This window comes from Geotrypetes seraphini, chromosome 10 (genome assembly GCF_902459505.1).
Source record: "Geotrypetes seraphini chromosome 10, aGeoSer1.1, whole genome shotgun sequence".
NCBI lineage: Eukaryota > Metazoa > Chordata > Amphibia > Gymnophiona > Dermophiidae > Geotrypetes > Geotrypetes seraphini.
In genome coordinates this window covers 79952810-79970296 of record NC_047093.1, presented here as the reverse complement: position 1 = coordinate 79970296, position 17487 = coordinate 79952810, and the positions used below count along the sequence as shown (strand labels likewise).

General features: G+C 44.3%; 1 protein-coding gene across 3 annotated transcripts in view; it reads left to right on the top strand.

The window, feature by feature from the left end:
• The window catches only part of RC3H2 (ring finger and CCCH-type domains 2), a 219623-nt gene that overhangs the window by 114797 nt on the left and 87339 nt on the right, over positions 1-17487 (top strand). For all 3 annotated transcript variants that reach the window (XM_033961628.1, XM_033961629.1, XM_033961630.1), the window contains one exon: positions 16238-16356. In XM_033961628.1, coding sequence (XP_033817519.1) covers positions 16238-16356 — 119 coding nt within the window. The remainder of the gene's footprint in view (positions 1-16237; positions 16357-17487) is intronic.

Sequence of the window (17487 nt, the reverse complement as noted above, 5' to 3'; positions counted from 1 at the left end):
AGTTATCTGGACATTTCCAGAGGTATTACAGAGTAGAGCAGGTTGCTTTAGGGTATTGAGATAATTCCTGTGGTGATTAGTTTGTTTTCAAGGATTTCTTGAATAGCAGGGTTTTTATTTCTCTTCTGAAAGTTTTGTAATCTGGAGTTGTGATCAGTAAATTGGAGGGTTGGTGGTTTAGTTTTGCCGCCTGTGTGGTTAGTAGGCTATCGTACAGTTTTTTTCATTTGACGTCTCTGATTGGAGGGTTCGTGAATGGTGTGTGGGTTCTCCTGTGTCTGGTTGTGGTAGTTTGGATTAGGCGGTTGTTCAAGTAGGCTGGGCTGTCTCCATTTATGGTTTTAAATGGTAGACAGTAAAATTTGAATAGTATTCTTGCTTGTATTGGGAGCCAGTGTGAGTCGAGGTATGCTGCAGTGATGTGGTCGTGTTTCCTCAGTGAATAGATAAGTCTCAGTGCTGTGTTTTGTACTGTTTGTAGTTGCTTTATCATGGTTGCAGGGGAGATAGAGGATATTACTGTAGTCTAGAAGACCTAGGACTAGGGATTGGACTATGAGCTGGAATTGTTTTCTGTCGAAGAATTTACGAATTTGCCTTAGGTTTCTCATGACCCGTGAATGATTTCTGTATTGTTTTGTTGATTTGTGGCTGCATGGTACAGCATCTGTTTATCATTATTCCCAGAAGTTTTAGAGTGGGTTGAATGGGGTAAGTGATTGAGTTTATAACTAAGTTTGTTATGGTTGGGGTTTTATGATTTTCGAGGAGTATGAATTTTGTTTTGTCTGGGTTCAGCTTCAGAGGAAAAGGCATTGGAAGTTGCGGGAAGCAAACGCTGTCCCTTGGCTATGAAAGAGAGAACTGTGAAATATACAAGGTCCTCTACATGCTTCTATCACTAGCCTGAAAAAACCTTCTTTTTTATTAATTAATCTTAGATGTATATAATGCACTGGCACTTAAGCACTATTTCACTTTATTTATGGTTAATATCTGAATAGTGTCCTGCATTTCATTCAGGGTCAGTCTTCCATATTCTACTATGCTCATTCAAGAACATAAGAATTGCCGCTGCTGGGTCAAACCAGTGGTCCATCGTGCCCAGCAGTCCGCTCATGCGGCGGCCCCCAGGTCAAAGACCAGTGCTCTAAATGAGTCCAACCTCACCTGCGTACATTCGAGTTTAGCAGGAACTTGTCCAACTTTGTCTTGAATCCCTGGAGGGTGTTTTCCCCTATAACAGACTCCGGAAGAGCGTTCCAGTTTTCTATAGCCTCTCTTTCATAGCCAAGGGACAGCATTTGCTACCCTCGGCTTTTGAGGCCTTTTTCCTCTGTGATTGATCACAGTTGGAACACAATAGGACTGTTTATTTAATTTCTTACTGGAGTTTGGATTTATTATGTATATTTATATACACCATTCCTTCTGGAGCAATAAGATTTTTAAATAACATCCACACCTGGTTTACAGTCCTAACCTTTGCAACTGATCCTTTTTGCTTCTTTTTAACCGTTTTCCTCATTTTATCTTAGTCGCCCTTTTGAAAATTAAATGCCTCTACAGTAGATTTCTTTTGTGATGTCACTCCTGGTATCAGCTCAGATTTGATCACGTTATGATCACTGTTTCCCACTGTTAACTCCTGTACTATGCCTTGCATTCCACCAAGGACCAAATCTAAAATAGCTCTCCCTCTTGTCGGTTCCTGGACCAGTTGCTCTGAAGCTGTATGTTTGCTTTTTTTTTTTTTTTGTTTGTTTTTTCTTCTGTTTCTGGGCTGTGCTGTTCGACTTTAGAGAGGATTGTAGCAGGAGATTCTTGAAGAAGCTGCTTGTTGTCTATGGAAAGAGTGTAACAGCAGTTGGAAACGCTGCTGATTAACAGCCTGTGAAAAATAGAGAATGACACGGGGAAAAAATTTGTCCCCATGAGCTCAGCCCCGTTCCGTCCACGCGAGCTCGGTCCCCATCCCTGCAAACCATCTGATCCCATCCGCACAAACAATCTCCCTTCTGTGTTCCTATTTTCCCCATTTCTAATATCTCCCCTCTGTATCTGTATACTCCCTCCTGTGTCCATATACCATCCCCATATATCTCCCCTTTATGTCTCTGTCCCTGTGCCCCCATGCACATAATTTCCCCTCTGTTTCTTACCTTCCTGTGTCTAGATTTCCCCTCTTCCTCTTCCACACCAATGTGCCTCTCTCCTCTCCAACCCCATCTAGCTTCTTTCCCTCGTTCTCCCCCCACTTCCAGAATCTGGCTCACCTGCCTGTCCTTCTCCTCTTTCTCTTTCCTACTCCTCGGCTAGTTTTACTTTGGTATCCTTTTCCCCCCCCCCCCCCCCCAAGCTCTATGGGAAACTCTAATATATATTTTTTTAAAAAGGTTAATTTCAGTTGGGTTCTCTGTCCCCAGCAGCAGCCCCCTCCCTTCTTCTCGCCCGCCGCGGTCCTTGCATCTCCCTCCCTCACCCTTACCTTCACTGGCGATTTTTCTCTTAACAAGCAGCCAGAGCATTTCCTGAAGTTGCATGCAACTGGCTGACTTCCTGAAACTTCTCCTCTGCTCTGATGCAACTTCCTGTTTCTGGTTGCATTAGAGGAGATTTTCACTTGCTTCCTGAAGTAGAAGTAGTCTGGAATTAGATGTAGCCTCTGCTGAAAAGAATGCCAGCAGATATCATATTGCACAATTTCTTTTGATGAAGGTACAGATAATGATGCATCTTGAGGACCTCGGAGGTCTCAAAGGTGTGTAAAGGGGTTAGTTTATTCTGGCCTATTTTGTCTGAGTTTTAAATTTAGCTGGTATAGTGCTGGTAGCCAGTTTAGTTTGTGCATGAAGGGTATAATGTGGTCACACTGCTTGCAGCCTTCTATTAGTCGTGCTGCAGCATTCTGAATTAGTTGTAGCTACTGTAAACAAGCTACCATATAACCATATTGCAATTAAAACTACTGGCCCATTAGTGCGGAGCTGTTGACAGGTTAATATATTAGTTCCTTAATGTTTTTATTTTCTTTCAAATGGCTGAAACAAAAGACAGACTGAATGTTAATCATTTTTATCCCAGGACAAGCAGGCAGCATATTCTTAACACATGGGTGACGTCACCGACGGAGCCCTCGGTACGGACCTTTTAACTAGAAGTTTCTAGTTGGCCGCACCGCGCGTGCGCGAGTGCCTTCCCGCCCGACGGAGGAGTGCGTGGTCCCCAGTTTCTTCGTTTCCGCGGAGCGAAGAAGACGCGTGTATTTTTTCAACGGCCGTTGAAATCACTTTTTCGCCTTCCCGCTCGCGTTTTTTTCCTAATTTTTTCTCTCTTTACCTTCGGGTTTATTTTTCTTTGATTTGCAAAAAAAAAAAAAAAAAAACTTTCATTTTTTCCTTTTTCTTTCGTTTTTGCCCCGGCGGGGCCTGTTGCCATTATACAGGCCTCGGACTTCGATTTTGCGGAGGCTATCTTCCCCTTCATGCCCCCGCAGGTCGGTTTTAAGAAGTGCCAGCGGTGTGCACGCCCGATCTCCGTATCTGACCCACACAATTGGTGTTTGCAGTGTCTGGGTCCGGAGCATCGGACGGACTCCTGCACCCGCTGTGCCACCCTGCAAAAACGAACACTTAAAAACCGAAGAATCCAACAAACTCTTCTCTTCGGCACCGAGTCGGCGATGGACTCCTCACCTTCAACAGCGGTACCTCCAAAATCGGCACCGTCGACCTCGACACCAACCGACCCCGCATCGGCGCCGCTGGCGCCAGGTAAGCCGGCTAAGAAGCCTTCCTCTTCCCTCGAGCGCCCTCCAGCTACGGTGGCGACACCGTCCCTACCGGCATCGCACCGGTCCCGCAAACGCTCCGCCCCGATATCGGTGAGTGCCTCGTCATCGGCCTCCTCATCGCCGGGGCGTGGAGCGGCATCTAAGGAACCGAAGAAAAAGAAAGCGGTTCCGATGCCACCCCTAGATGACCGTATCTCGGTCATTCTACAAGCTCAGCTTCAGGAACAGTTGAAGAAACAACTTGAACAACTGTTACCCTCTATCTTGGCACCGCTCCTTCCGGTACCAGACCGGCCCGAGCCCCGCACCGAGCCCCCCGGTGTCCACTCCTTCGGTACCGGTGAACACCTCTATGCCGATCCTTTCGGCTCAACAACTTCACGCCGATCCGGTGGTTCATTCTCAGACCACAGTGGATCCTCCTCGGCACCAGGCGGTACGGCATTCTTCTCGGGACCGAGAACGACGCCGATCGTCCTCCCCTGGTACCGTTTCAGTGCGCTCTGGTAAGTCTTTGTCCAAGACTCGCCACACCGCGCCCTCCACCCCGGTGTCTCGACATGCACCAGAGGTCAGAGACCCTGATTTGTGGGAGGAGACTCCCCTCGGTACCGAGGAGGATCCCTCCTCATCTGATGAGGAACCATCGGCACCCGATGCCACCTCTAAACCAGAGCAGTCCTCATTCACTAAATTTCTGAGAGAAATGTCTGCTGCCCTGTCCCTTCCACTAGAATCTGACTCGAAAAAGTCTCAAGCCTTTCTAGAGGCTTTAGACTTTGAGCAACCTCCTAAGGAGTTCCTCAAGCTTCCCGTACATGACATCCTACGGGAAACGTTCTACAAGAACTTGGAAACTCCCCTCACGGTACCGGGAGCCCCCCGTAAGCTGGACAACCTTTACCGGGTCATCCCTATACCTGGATTTGACAAATCTCAATTGCCCCATGAGTCCCTTTTAGTGGAATCCACTTTGAAAAAGACTCAGGGCTCCAGTGTCTATGCCTCTACCCCTCCTGGCAGAGAAGGTAAGACCATGGACAAATTTGGCAAGAGGCTTTACCAAAATGCCATGCTGGCCAACAGGGCAAACAACTATTCCTTCCATTTTTCTTTCTACCTAAAACACTTGGTCCAACAACTGTCTGCCCTTCAGAAGTACCTTCCTGAGCGCAAGGTCCCGCTATTCCAACAACACATCTCTGGTCTTCTCCAGATGCGAAAATACATGGTCCGCTCAATATACGACTCCTTCGAGCTCACCTCTCGGGCCTCTGCCATGGCCGTAGCCATGCGTCGACTAGCCTGGCTCAGAGTCTCCGACCTGGACATCAACCACCAGGATCGGTTGGCCAACGCCCCCTGTCTCGGGGATGAACTCTTTGGAGAGTCCCTGGATTCCACCACCCAGAAACTCTCGGCCCATGAGACCAGGTGGGACACCCTGATCAAGCCAAAAAAGAAGGCTCCGCCTGCTCGACCCTATCGGCCTCAATCATCTTACCAGCGGAGGTTCTCAGCCAGGCCACTCAATCCGCCCCCCCAACAATCTCGGCGACCTCGTCAACAGCAGCACCATGCCCAGGCTCGATCTCAGGCCACTCAACCCTCTAAGCCGCCTCAGCCTGTTAAACAGTCTCAGCCCTTTTGACTCTTCTCTCCAGGGCATAGCCAGTCATCCTCCCTCACTGCCTCTTCCACAGCCTATCGGGGGTCGTCTCACCATTTTCTCCAGCCGTTGGGAAGTCATCACGTCGGACCAGTGGGTCCTCAACATCATCCGCCACGGCTACTCTCTCAACTTCCAGACTCTTCCACCAGACAACCTTCCCGTAGAGTCTGCTTCACACTCATCTCAAACCCCCCTCCTCCTGAGGGAGGTTCAATCCCTCCTCCTTCTCAATGCCATCGAAGAAGTACCTCCAGATCAAAGGGGTCAGGGATTCTACTCCCGCTACTTCCTGGTTCCCAAAAAGACGGGAGACCTCCGTCCCATTCTCGATCTCAGGGACCTCAACAAGTGTCTGGTCAAGGAGAAGTTCAGAATGCTCTCCCTTGCCACGCTTTACCCTCTTCTTTCTCAACACGACTGGCTATGTTCCCTGGACCTCAAGGAGGCCTACACTCACATCTCCATCAATCAGAGTTCTCGCCGCTACCTGCGGTTCCAGGTACTGCACCACCACTATCAGTACAAGGTGCTACCGTTCGGCCTCGCTTCCTCACCCAGGGTCTTCACCAAGTGCCTTATAGTGGTAGCGGCCTTCCTCAGGTCTCACAACCTCCAGGTGTTCCCCTACTTGGACGATTGGTTGGTGAAAGCACCTTCATCTCAACTCGCGCTACAAGCTACTCATCACACCATCTCTCTCCTCCACCTCCTGGGGTTCGAGATCAACTACCCCAAGTCGCATCTGCTTCCCACCCAGCGACTTCAATTCATTGGAGCAGTTCTGGACACCACGCTCATGAGGGCTTTTCTCCCCTCCGATCGCCAGCGGACCCTGCTCCATCACTGCCGTCAGGTGCTCATGCATCCCTCCATTCCTGCCCGACAGATGATGGTCCTCCTGGGTCACATGGCCTCGACGGTGCATGTCCTTCCTCTGGCACGTCTCCACCTTCGTACGCCTCAGTGGACTCTCGCCAACCAATGGTCACAGACTACGGATCTTCTTTCTCATCCCATCTCTGTGACATCATCTCTTCAGCAATCTCTCCAATGGTGGTTGAACTCCTCAAATCTTTCCAGGGGTCTACTTTTTCATCTGCCCCCCCACTCTATGATCATCACCACAGATGCGTCCCCCTACGCGTGGGGAGCTCACCTGGGAGATCTACGCACCCAGGGACTTTGGACCCCGCAGGAGCGTCGTCATCACATCAATTTCCTGGAACTCAGAGCCATGTTCTACGCCCTCAAGGCTTTCCAACATCTTCTCTGTCCTCAAGTCCTCCTCCTGTGCACAGACAATCAAGTCGCCATGTACTACATAAACAAGCAAGGCGGCACCGGATCTCGCCCCCTTTGTTTGGAGGCTCTGCGCATCTGGACCTGGGCCACGGACCGCAATCTCTTTCTCAGGGCGGTCTATATCCAGGGCGAACAGAACTCTCTGGCCGACAATCTCAGCCGCATCCTTCAACCTCACGAGTGGACGTTGGACCCTCCGACTCTGCTATCCATCTTTGCTCGATGGGGCACTCCGCAGGTGGACCTCTTTGCAGCACCTCACAATCATCAGCTGCCCCAATTCTGTTCCCGACTCTTCTCTCCTCACCGTCTGGCTCCGGATGCATTCCTGCTCGATTGGAGGGATCGGTTCCTGTATGCCTTCCCTCCACTTCCTCTGATGTTGCGGACCTTGTCCAAACTCCGCAAAGATCACGCCACCATGATTCTTATCGCACCTCGGTGGCCTCGCCAACACTGGTTCTCACTCCTGCTCCAACTCAGCTCCAGGGAACCCATTCTACTTCCTCTGTTTCCTACTCTACTTACGCAGCAGCATCAGTCTCTACTGCATCCCAATCTGTCTTCGCTCCACCTGACAGCTTGGTTTCTCTCGGGCTGACCTCTCCGGAGAATCTATCTCAACCGGTCCGCCTCATTTTGGACGCCTCCAGGAAACCGGCCACTCTCCAATGTTACCATCAGAAGTGGACCAGATTCTCCTCGTGGTGTCTCCGGCATCATCAGGAACCCACCTCCTTAGCGGTGGAAACTGTCTTGGAATATTTGCTCTCACTGTCCAATGCTGGCCTCAAAACTACCTCCATCAGAGTCCACCTCAGTGCCATCACTGCGTTTCATGAGCCTATTCTCGGAAAACCCCTCACGGCTCATCCTCTGGTTTCCAGATTTATGAGAGGGCTCTTCAATATCAAACCGCCTCTCAAGCCTCCTCCTGTCGTCTGGGACCTGAATGTGGTTCTCTCAGCTCTCATGAAACCTCCGTTTGAGCCTCTTGCCACAACTTCGCTCAGGCTTCTTACCTGGAAGGTGCTTTTCCTAATTGCCATCACCTCTGCCAGGAGGGTTAGCGAACTGCATGCACTGGTTGCCGACCCACCTTTCACTGTTTTTCACCATGACAAGGTTGTTCTGCGTACCCACCCTAAATTCCTTCCCAAGGTGGTCTCGGCTTTTCACCTTAACCAGTCCATTGTGCTGCCCGTCTTCTTCCCTAAGCCTCACTCGCATCCTGGGGAACAGGCGTTGCACACGCTGGATTGTAAGCGTGCCCTTGCTTACTATCTTGATCGTACCAGAGCTCACCGAACATCCCCTCAGCTATTTTTGTCTTTCGATCCCAACCGTTTGGGTCGTCCTGTCTCCAAACGGACACTTTCCAATTGGCTTGCTGCCTGTATTGCTTTCTGCTACGCTCGGGCCGGTCTCTCACTGGAAGGAACTGTCACGGCCCACAGGGTCCGAGCTATGGCTGCTTCTGTGGCTTTCCTCCGCTCCACGCCCATCGAGGAAATCTGCAAGGCGGCCACTTGGTCCTCAGTTCACACATTCACTACTCACTACTGTCTGGATGCGTTCTCCAGACGGGATGGACACTTCGGCCAATCTGTGTTACAAAATTTATTTTCCTAATGGCCAACCATCCCACCTCCCTCTTTGTTAGCTTGGAGGTCACCCATGTGTTAAGAATATGCTGCCTGCTTGTCCTGGGATAAAGCACAGTTACTTACCGTAACAGGTGTTATCCAGGGACAGCAGGCAGATATTCTTACGTCCCACCCACCTCCCCGGGTTGGCTTCTTAGCTGGCTTATACTAACTGGGGACCACGCACTCCTCCGTCGGGCGGGAAGGCACTCGCGCACGCGCGGTGCGGCCAACTAGAAACTTCTAGTTAAAAGGTCCGTACCGAGGGCTCCGTCGGTGACGTCACCCATGTGTTAAGAATATCTGCCTGCTGTCCCTGGATAACACCTGTTACGGTAAGTAACTGTGCTTTATGGACATAATATGACATAAAATACTGCTACAGATTGCCCATATTATTCTTTTAAGTGCCTCCATGCTTTCTAGCACCAGTTTTGCTCAGCTTCATTTGGATGAAGTCAAATGTGTATTAAGGAGCTTTCATCCTCAAAATTTACAGCAGATTTACATATTTTCTAATCTATACCGATTCATCCCAACAGGAGGGCTCAACTATGTTAACAAAATATTAATAAAATTATATAGGAGATCAGAACAGAAACTATATCTTTTAGGCCAGAATTTTATCTTTTATGATTGGTTATTTGAAAAAGAAGGATCAATAGTAAATTTCTGAAATAAATATCTCCTCAGTGCTTTATGAAAAGTGGGTAGATGAGAGAGAACTTTAATTATAGAAGGAAAGTCATTCCAAACTTTTACAAATAAAAAAGAAAATGATCGAGAAAAATTGGCCATAGTTTTTATTCCTTTAACAGTGGGAAAGCCAAGTTTATATTTCTGAGAGCTAGAATTAGAGATTTCTTGTAAATTAAATGAGACAGGAACTAAAGGAGAAAAAAATACCATATAGGATTTTGAAAATTACAGTTACACATTTAAATTGGATCATCCAGTAAACAGGAAGCCAGTGAAGGGATCTCAGTAAAGGTGCGTCATGATCATATTTGTGTTTACTGTATATCAGTTTAGCCACCGTATTCTGGATAAGTTGAAGCCTCCTCAAATTACATTTACTTAAACAAGCATAAAGTGAGTTGCCATAGTCCAACTGAGATAAAATGGCCTGAACCAAAACTGCAAAATGTTGCTGAAAAAACAGATGACATACTCTTTTAAGCATCTTTAAATTTAGAAAGCATTTTTTAGTAGCATGATTAATTTGATTAGATAATGAGAGTGAAGAATCCAGAATAAAACCCAGAATTCTAGATGAAAAATCAATTTTCAGTGAGTCACCAGAGGTTAACAAAATTGAGCTAGACAACTGCTCAATTTTTGGTCCAAACCATAATAATTTTATCTTGGTAGTATTTAACTTCATGCACACTGAAAATGCCCAATCTTGGATTCTTAAGATGCAGGAATTAATGTCTGATTTCAAACTATTCAGAGAAAGATCGACTTCCATCAAAATAAAAATATCATCTGCATAATTATAAATTGTTTGATTGGAAATAGTTTCAAAGAGTGCAAAGTAGTCATATAAATGTTAAAATAGGGGACAGTGGAGAGCCCTGTGGTACCTCACAAACAGAGGTCCAGATAGGTGAAAACTTGCCCTCAGTATGAACTCAATACGATCTTAACATCATAAATTCTTTAAACGAGAGGAGGAGCTTACCAAAGATGGCGGCTTGAATGCTGCCATGGAGATGCCGTTGGAGTTTCTGTCGGGAAACTATTTGTTTGATCCTGTTTCATGGTCAAAAGAAAATCTAAGATCCGGGTGTTCCCGGAGGAATCTGCTGCCACAACCAGGCCAATGGATACCTATGTGGAGCGAGGTACCCGAATGCTGCAACTGGAGGGATCCTCGGCATGGAGAGACACGCAAGCTGAGGCATCTGGTCTCCCCCTCTAGGGTACCACCTTGTCTCCAGAGGAGCGTAGTTCTCCAATTCACCCCGAGGCAATGGTAGAGCAGAGGGAAGTGGAAGCAGCCCGGGACGCTACCCTACCAACCCAGCAGAGAGCAGATAGCAACGCTGGATGTCGAGCAGAGGAGACTTCTTTGCTAATATCGCTGCAATCGGAGAGTAGAATGCAACAGTCTACTGCAGTTTCCTTGATGATTAAAGAGAATGCTGCTGTGTCCACAGGTACTTTGTTTCTTACAGAGGGCTCGGGAAATGTTGTTACACCTATGCAAAGGCCAAAGGTATTCAACATGGAAATGCTATGGGAGGCAATATCAAGTCTGCAACTCTCCTTGGTAACTCAAATTCAACAATTTTCATTAGGGTATATGACAGTTCTATCAGAAAATTTGGACATAAAGAATAAAGTATCATCTCTTGAAAGTAAACTGGATAAACATGTAATTTGCAGATTATAAATTTCCCTAAAGTATTTCCTGTATCAGCACATGACATGTTTAAAAAATACTTAACTGAAATTTTGAAGGTACCATATCCACCTTAACTGAAACTTTGAAGGTACTTCAGATCCACCTCTCTCAAAAATATATTACCTACCCAGGAGAGTTAAATCCCCAAATCCTAACTAGCAGAATTTATCTGCTGATAGTTTGGATTTAACTAATAGAGAAGTCAGAAACTGAAGCTCAGGTTACAGCTATGTTGCTGGTACAGTTCGCTATAGATTCAGACAGGGAATGGATGTTAAAACTGTTTTTCAAATATAAAGATGTTCCTTTTATGTCAAATGTTGTAAGAATATACCCTGATGTATCTCGCTCCACACAGAGAGAAGGAAACAATTTCTCATGTTGAGACCCCAGGCATTGCAATTAAGTGCTACATTTGTCTTAAGGTACCCCTGTAAATGTGTTATGGTCTATAAAGATAGTCAGTATGTTTTCTATGAACCACAGCAGCTGTCTAGATTTATCTCTGCCCAACTACTATGTGAACCTGCTGCATCTAAGTATAAGTACAGTGAGGATAAGTTCAGACACCTGTTAGTTCCATCTTATTTTTCTTTATCAAAGGGTTTCCTGTTAATTTTTCAGCCTAACTGCAGCTCCTCCTCCAATTATTGAGGACTAATTATACTTTGTGATTTATCATTTCATTGTTTAATTTTTCCGCAAGAAGTTAATGCTTGCTAGGAATATTCTGTTTACATTGTATTTTTTCTTTATTTGACTGATAAGTAGTATGTCAAAAGTTTAGAATATAAATAAAGAATTTAAAAAAATCCTTTAAACCAGTCTAATACCTTTCCGTTAAGACCAATATTAGCTAACAATTGAATCAAAATATTATGGTTAACAACATCAAAATTGCACCCTGAGATAGAAGACCCTTAACTTTCGCTACCAAAGAAATCAGTAGTTTCTATACTATAATTTGTACAAAACCCATGCTGAAAAGGGAGCAAAATTGAGAATTTATCCAAATATTCTGAAAGCTGTTTAGAGACAATAGATTCAATTAATTTACTCACTATCGGTATGTTTGCTATGATAACTTGCAGGGACAGTTGGATCTAAGTCTGTATTTTTCAACAATGGAGAAAGTACAATATGTCCCATATTGACTGAAAAATGATCATTGACAAGTACCGTATTTGCCGGCGTATAAGACGACTGGGCGTATAAGACGACCCCCCAACTTTTACAGTTAAAATATAGAGTTTGTTATATACTCGCCGTATAAGACTACCCCTTCTTCCGATTCGCGACCCCCCCCAAGCCGGCAAAAACAGCTTTGCACCGCAGGCCCAGCCGCCCAAGACGAGTCGGAGGCCCCTACCCGCCGCATCCTGCACGTGGGCAGACTCACCACAAACGCTGCTGATGGCCCCAATCGACACGCTGACCTCCCCGCGCACGCTGACCATCTTCTCTCTGCCTGCACTTTCCCCACAGCCCTCTTCGGCGACTCAGCAGGGGCAGCGATCAAGACAGGCTGCAAACGTCGGGACCTTCCCTCTCTGAGTCCCGCCTATTTTGTTTCAACTTCCTGTTTCCGCATAGGCGAGACTTACAGAGGGAATGACCGCCTGTCTTGATCGCCCGAGGCTGGGAGGAACAGAAGATTTCTGCAAACACCATCGGGGCAGAAAATTTAACGGGTCCATCTCGCCGGTCCTGTGCGGACCGGCAGGAATTTTCTGCGGACCAGCACGTAAACAGTACCCGGCGTATAAGACGACCCCCGACTTTGGGGAGGATTTTAAGGTACTGAAAAGTCGTCTTATACGCCGGCAAATACGGTAAATGATTTATTAGAACTGTAAACCATGAAATAGCATGGGAGGGAATATTGCAAAAGATATAGACTGGAAAATGAACAAGTAAACATTTCTTTTTCCCAAATTTTGCACTAAGATCCTCAAGTTGCAGAACTGTCCATTTATTTAAACTTTCTTTTCCCACTGTAAAAGGTGCCAGATCTATCAGTAAAATTGTTCATGCCTTCCCCTATTTATTAACAGCAATTTGGAATGACCTATCTTCTCAAATAAAATCCTGTCTGTCCTTTCAAGTTTTTCTAAAAATCCTGAAAGCTACTCTGTTTCAACGTTTTCTAGCAGATAAGTTTCCATGAGGTCAATTCTTTCTATTAACTACAACTACTGTTAACTGAGTCAAGCCTTATTTCTCAGGGATGACTCTGTATATAAGTCCAAGATTTAGTTTAGTTTAATTTGTACAGAAAGATGCAGTCTTCTCCAACACATGGAAAGTATTCTGTGGAGTACCCCAGGGTTCTCCCCTTTCCCCAGTACTGTTCAATCTATTCATGAGCTCTCTCGATAACATTACATTCGTCAACAATGAATGCCTGTTATCCTATGCGGATGACATTCTCCTCATTCCTATTACAGACGATCAACTAGATGCATCTAAAATCGCTGATAATATTTACAAGATACAATCATGGGCCAAAAATAACAAACTCAAACTAAATGCAACCAAAACCAAAATCCTCTGATTCCACACCCATCTACAAACAGCTCCCAAAAACATTATCCTACTGTCCGGAGCTAAAATAGATATAGAACAAACCTCCAAAATACTGGGTGTTATACGGGACTCCATACTATCTCTCGAACAGCAAATTTCTAACCTCTGGGGGGGGAAAACCTCCTCCATGAGACAGCTGAGACTCAGAAGGCCCTAATTTCACAAACAACACTTTTAATCTTGTCTATTGTTTTGCCTTTTGTCTTTGTTTTGTTCTATTTCTATCATTTAAATTTCTCCAGAATTCTACTGTTCAACGGCTCCCCCTTCTGCTTCTATTCCTTTCTCTCCTCTCTTCTACCTTCCAAAGTATTTAGATCAATGCTGTCTTGTTAAAATGTTTATTTTATTTTTATTTTTCCTCTAACTCTACTTTTCACTTCTCTATTACCCTCCAGGTACTTTAGTTAGATTGTGAGCCTTCAGGACAGTAAGGGAATTTTTCAAGTACCTTTCTTATTTCTAATCTTAATGTATATTTTCTGTAAACCGCTTAGAACCTAACGGATGTAGCGGTATATAAGAAATAAATTACATTACATTACATTACATTTGCAATGCTAGTATAAATGCTAATTTTGTCACAGCTTGACTACTGCAACTCTCTCTACGCAGGTATCAACACAACACTGATCTGCAAACTGCAGTTATTCCAAAACACAGCGATTAGACTTATGTGTAGATTGGGTCATTTTTTTAGCTTGAAATTATCTCAAACAGTTACATTGGCTACCCATCACTAGTCAAATAAGCTTCAAAATCTCTTGCATCTTCCACATCCTACATGTAAACTCCGCCTTGCCATTCATAAACCTATTCCTCATGGTCCGCCTCAACCAGAAATCTTAGTAAACTTCTGATGAACTACCCCACAACAAAAGGCCTCAGTTACAAACAGATTTTCAACACCATGTTTGCGTATATTGTCACAAAGACATGGAATAACCTAACAACCATCAGATCTGAATCAAACTACTTCACATTCTGAAAGAAACTAAAGACTTATCTCTATGACATCATATTCAATGTAGAAAATGACTTGAGCCTACAAAACACCTTGCTACTTCAATGACACTATGCATATCGTTATCCTCATGACCTTGGACTATAAATTACCTCTTCCTTCTATCTTTCAGCACCACTTCAACAATACTAGTTTCTCTCTTCTTGTTTTGTATCATATCTTAATCTGTATGGTAAAATATATCTTTAACATCCATGTACTGTACTAAATTGTATCTCCTTAAATTGAACTTAAGTCACCTTGAACATATTTAGACAGTGTGACTCAAAAATCCCAGATTAGATTAGATGGGAAACGGAGCAAAAGAATGCTAATGAGGCTTTCTACAAGAATTCTCACACGAATAGATTGACTACATGCAGGTTCAGGAATAAAGTGTCTTGTCAACTAGAAAGAAGATTACTGAGGTAAGTGAATGCTAATGAGGCTCTCTACAAGAACCTAATCTTTCCATCAGCATTGGTCCTCTTCAAGGCATAGTGCTGAGAGCTCTGGGGCATCAGTGTCACCAGCACCCAAAAAACATTAACGCTGAGAGGAACATTTTCCCTCTGTGGTTGCAGTGCTGACCTCCAGTCTCCTTATGTCCAAGACTATGCTTCTTATTCAACATGGCTGTCTCCACACCAGGCTACCTCAGCCTTTTCTTTGAGCGGATCCAAGCCATACTCCAGGAAGAACTCAGGTGCCTCTTTGCAAGGCATGGTCTTTTTGTAGTTCACCCCTCTCCCTTTTGTATCTTGTTAGTCTGTTCTGTCTTTGTAATAAGCTATTTTATTGACATGTAGTCCCCTTGATTTTATTATATTTTGTACAATCGCCTAGAATTAAGATAGGCGATATGTCAAATTATCATCATTATGGTGCAGAAGCATAAGGGTGCTTGCACCAGCTATGTACTACAGCCCATCTTTCCTCCCTCCTTCCCTAGGAGTTTAATTCTTTTTCTTGTGGTATCGTCATAAGAGTCCCACACACTCACACTGGGCAGGAAGGCAGTCATGCATGTGCTATGGGGGACACTGCCAAAAGCCTCTTAAAGCTATAGCATGCTGGTTAGCATTTGCACTGGGGCTCTGTCAGATGATGTTGCCCACATGTGAGAATATTTGACCTGCTGTCCTCTGAGAACATCTGCTGCAGATGGGTTAACTTTGCTTTCCCACACATTTAATGTACTGTAATTGATAAGGGTGCCTGTTGTTCTGCTCTTTACTTGGAGTCTTTTTTAGTTCCATGTGTGTCAGGAGCAATAGGCAGGTCAACTATGGTTTCAAACGCTGATCTATATAAGAGTTCACAGCTCATATGTTCCAAAGGACATGTTTATTGGGGAGGGTAGAAGGTTTATTTAATTGTGTTAAGATTTCTTATTTGAATTAATTATGGTAATGAATTTTTAAGACAATGCATCAAAAACGATGAAAAATAAGCCTACATATACTTATGTAAACTTTAACTTGTTTGTAAATTATACCATTATGCACAAAAATTGGCAATGTATATTTTTAATAAATAGTTTCTCATATTTCATTCCCATTGACCTTTTTGATGGTGTGGCAGGCAGTTCTTAAAAATCACATTGTTTATTGGGTTAAATATGGCTACTATGTGCATTTAAGATTCGGTAGACTGGATTGCTTTATCTGCTGAGGTGATTCTCATTCCTAAGTATGTTTTTTTGATCTGTTGAAACACTACCCAACCATGATGGCGGAGGTATGTTACAGCCTTCCTCCTACAGAGGCTTGTATTAACTTGTTTGTGTTGCTAGCTGTAGCATAAGCATTTCTTCTGACAACAGATGCATCGTCTCCAACATGGGAGCAGCTTGCAAATGCCATGGTGGCTGTGAAGACGGTGGTACATGGTCTAGTGGACTTTATTCAGAATTTCAGCAGAAAAGGGCATGAAGCACTACAGGTGAGACTATCCATTTTAGAAATTTACTCACAAAGATCTTCTCTTCAACCATATAATAGCAAATAAGTTTGGCTAGATCTTTGAGAGAATTTTTTAAAATTTGTATTTCCTAACAGAAACAAAAATATAGATTATAGAGCCCAGTATTTAAAGGCACTTATCTGGGTAGCTGACAAAGGAGAGACTCACAAAAGAACAACCAACCAAAAAAAGTGGGATCAATCAATGGACTCCAACAAAGACCCAGGAGACTGAACAAATAAATCAATTTATTGTGTGAAGTCCACAAAAGTTCAGACCTGACGGTCTTTTTGGGACTCTACCAGGTACTTGAGACCTGGACTGGCCACAGTTGGAAATGAGCTAGATGGATCCTTGATCTGACCTGTGAGGGCAACTCTTAATGTTCTTATAGCACTAGCAGTCACTGCCATACTCGGATATTCACCTCTAATATCTGGATATCAACCAACACAGAAAATACAGCTATAAATTTAAACGTTGATCCAGTTTAAATATTGACCAAGTTAGTTTTTAATACTGGTGGGGGTTTTTTAAGCTCTGCCTGAATTCAGCATTGTTATCATAAGGCTAAGAGATTTTTTTCCTCCCTATCGTCAAGAAATGCATTATTGTAAATTATTCTGATCAGAGTTACGTACAGCTTTAAAGAAGCTGCATGAATTTACATAGCTCTTCTGTAATAGAGGGAGCAGTTTTGGTTTTTGTTGGAGAGAACAGTTGTTTTTGGTCAATATCCTATTTTATTTTTTCCAGAGCAATCTTGCAATTATAGCACTGCATTCCCTAAACCATTTTCTGTTGATACATTAACAAAAACCTCCTTCATTATCACTATTATAAACTGAGAGTTAAGAAATACTGATTTAGAGAGAATGGCAGTTACTGCCAGAAGTTATATGCTTGGCCCTTTGAATGTCCCACAGCTATATGTAGACAGGCTGTTAAATTTACCTAATTTGCCAGGCAGACTTCTATGATCTGTGCCCCAAAATTGGCAGGAAGAGACAGAGATTAAGTTATACCAGTGTTACTTCATGAAGAAGTGGAACCTGTGTAGAGTGCAGATTCATCTCTGGCTACTTTTTGGGCAGACTGGATGAACCGTAC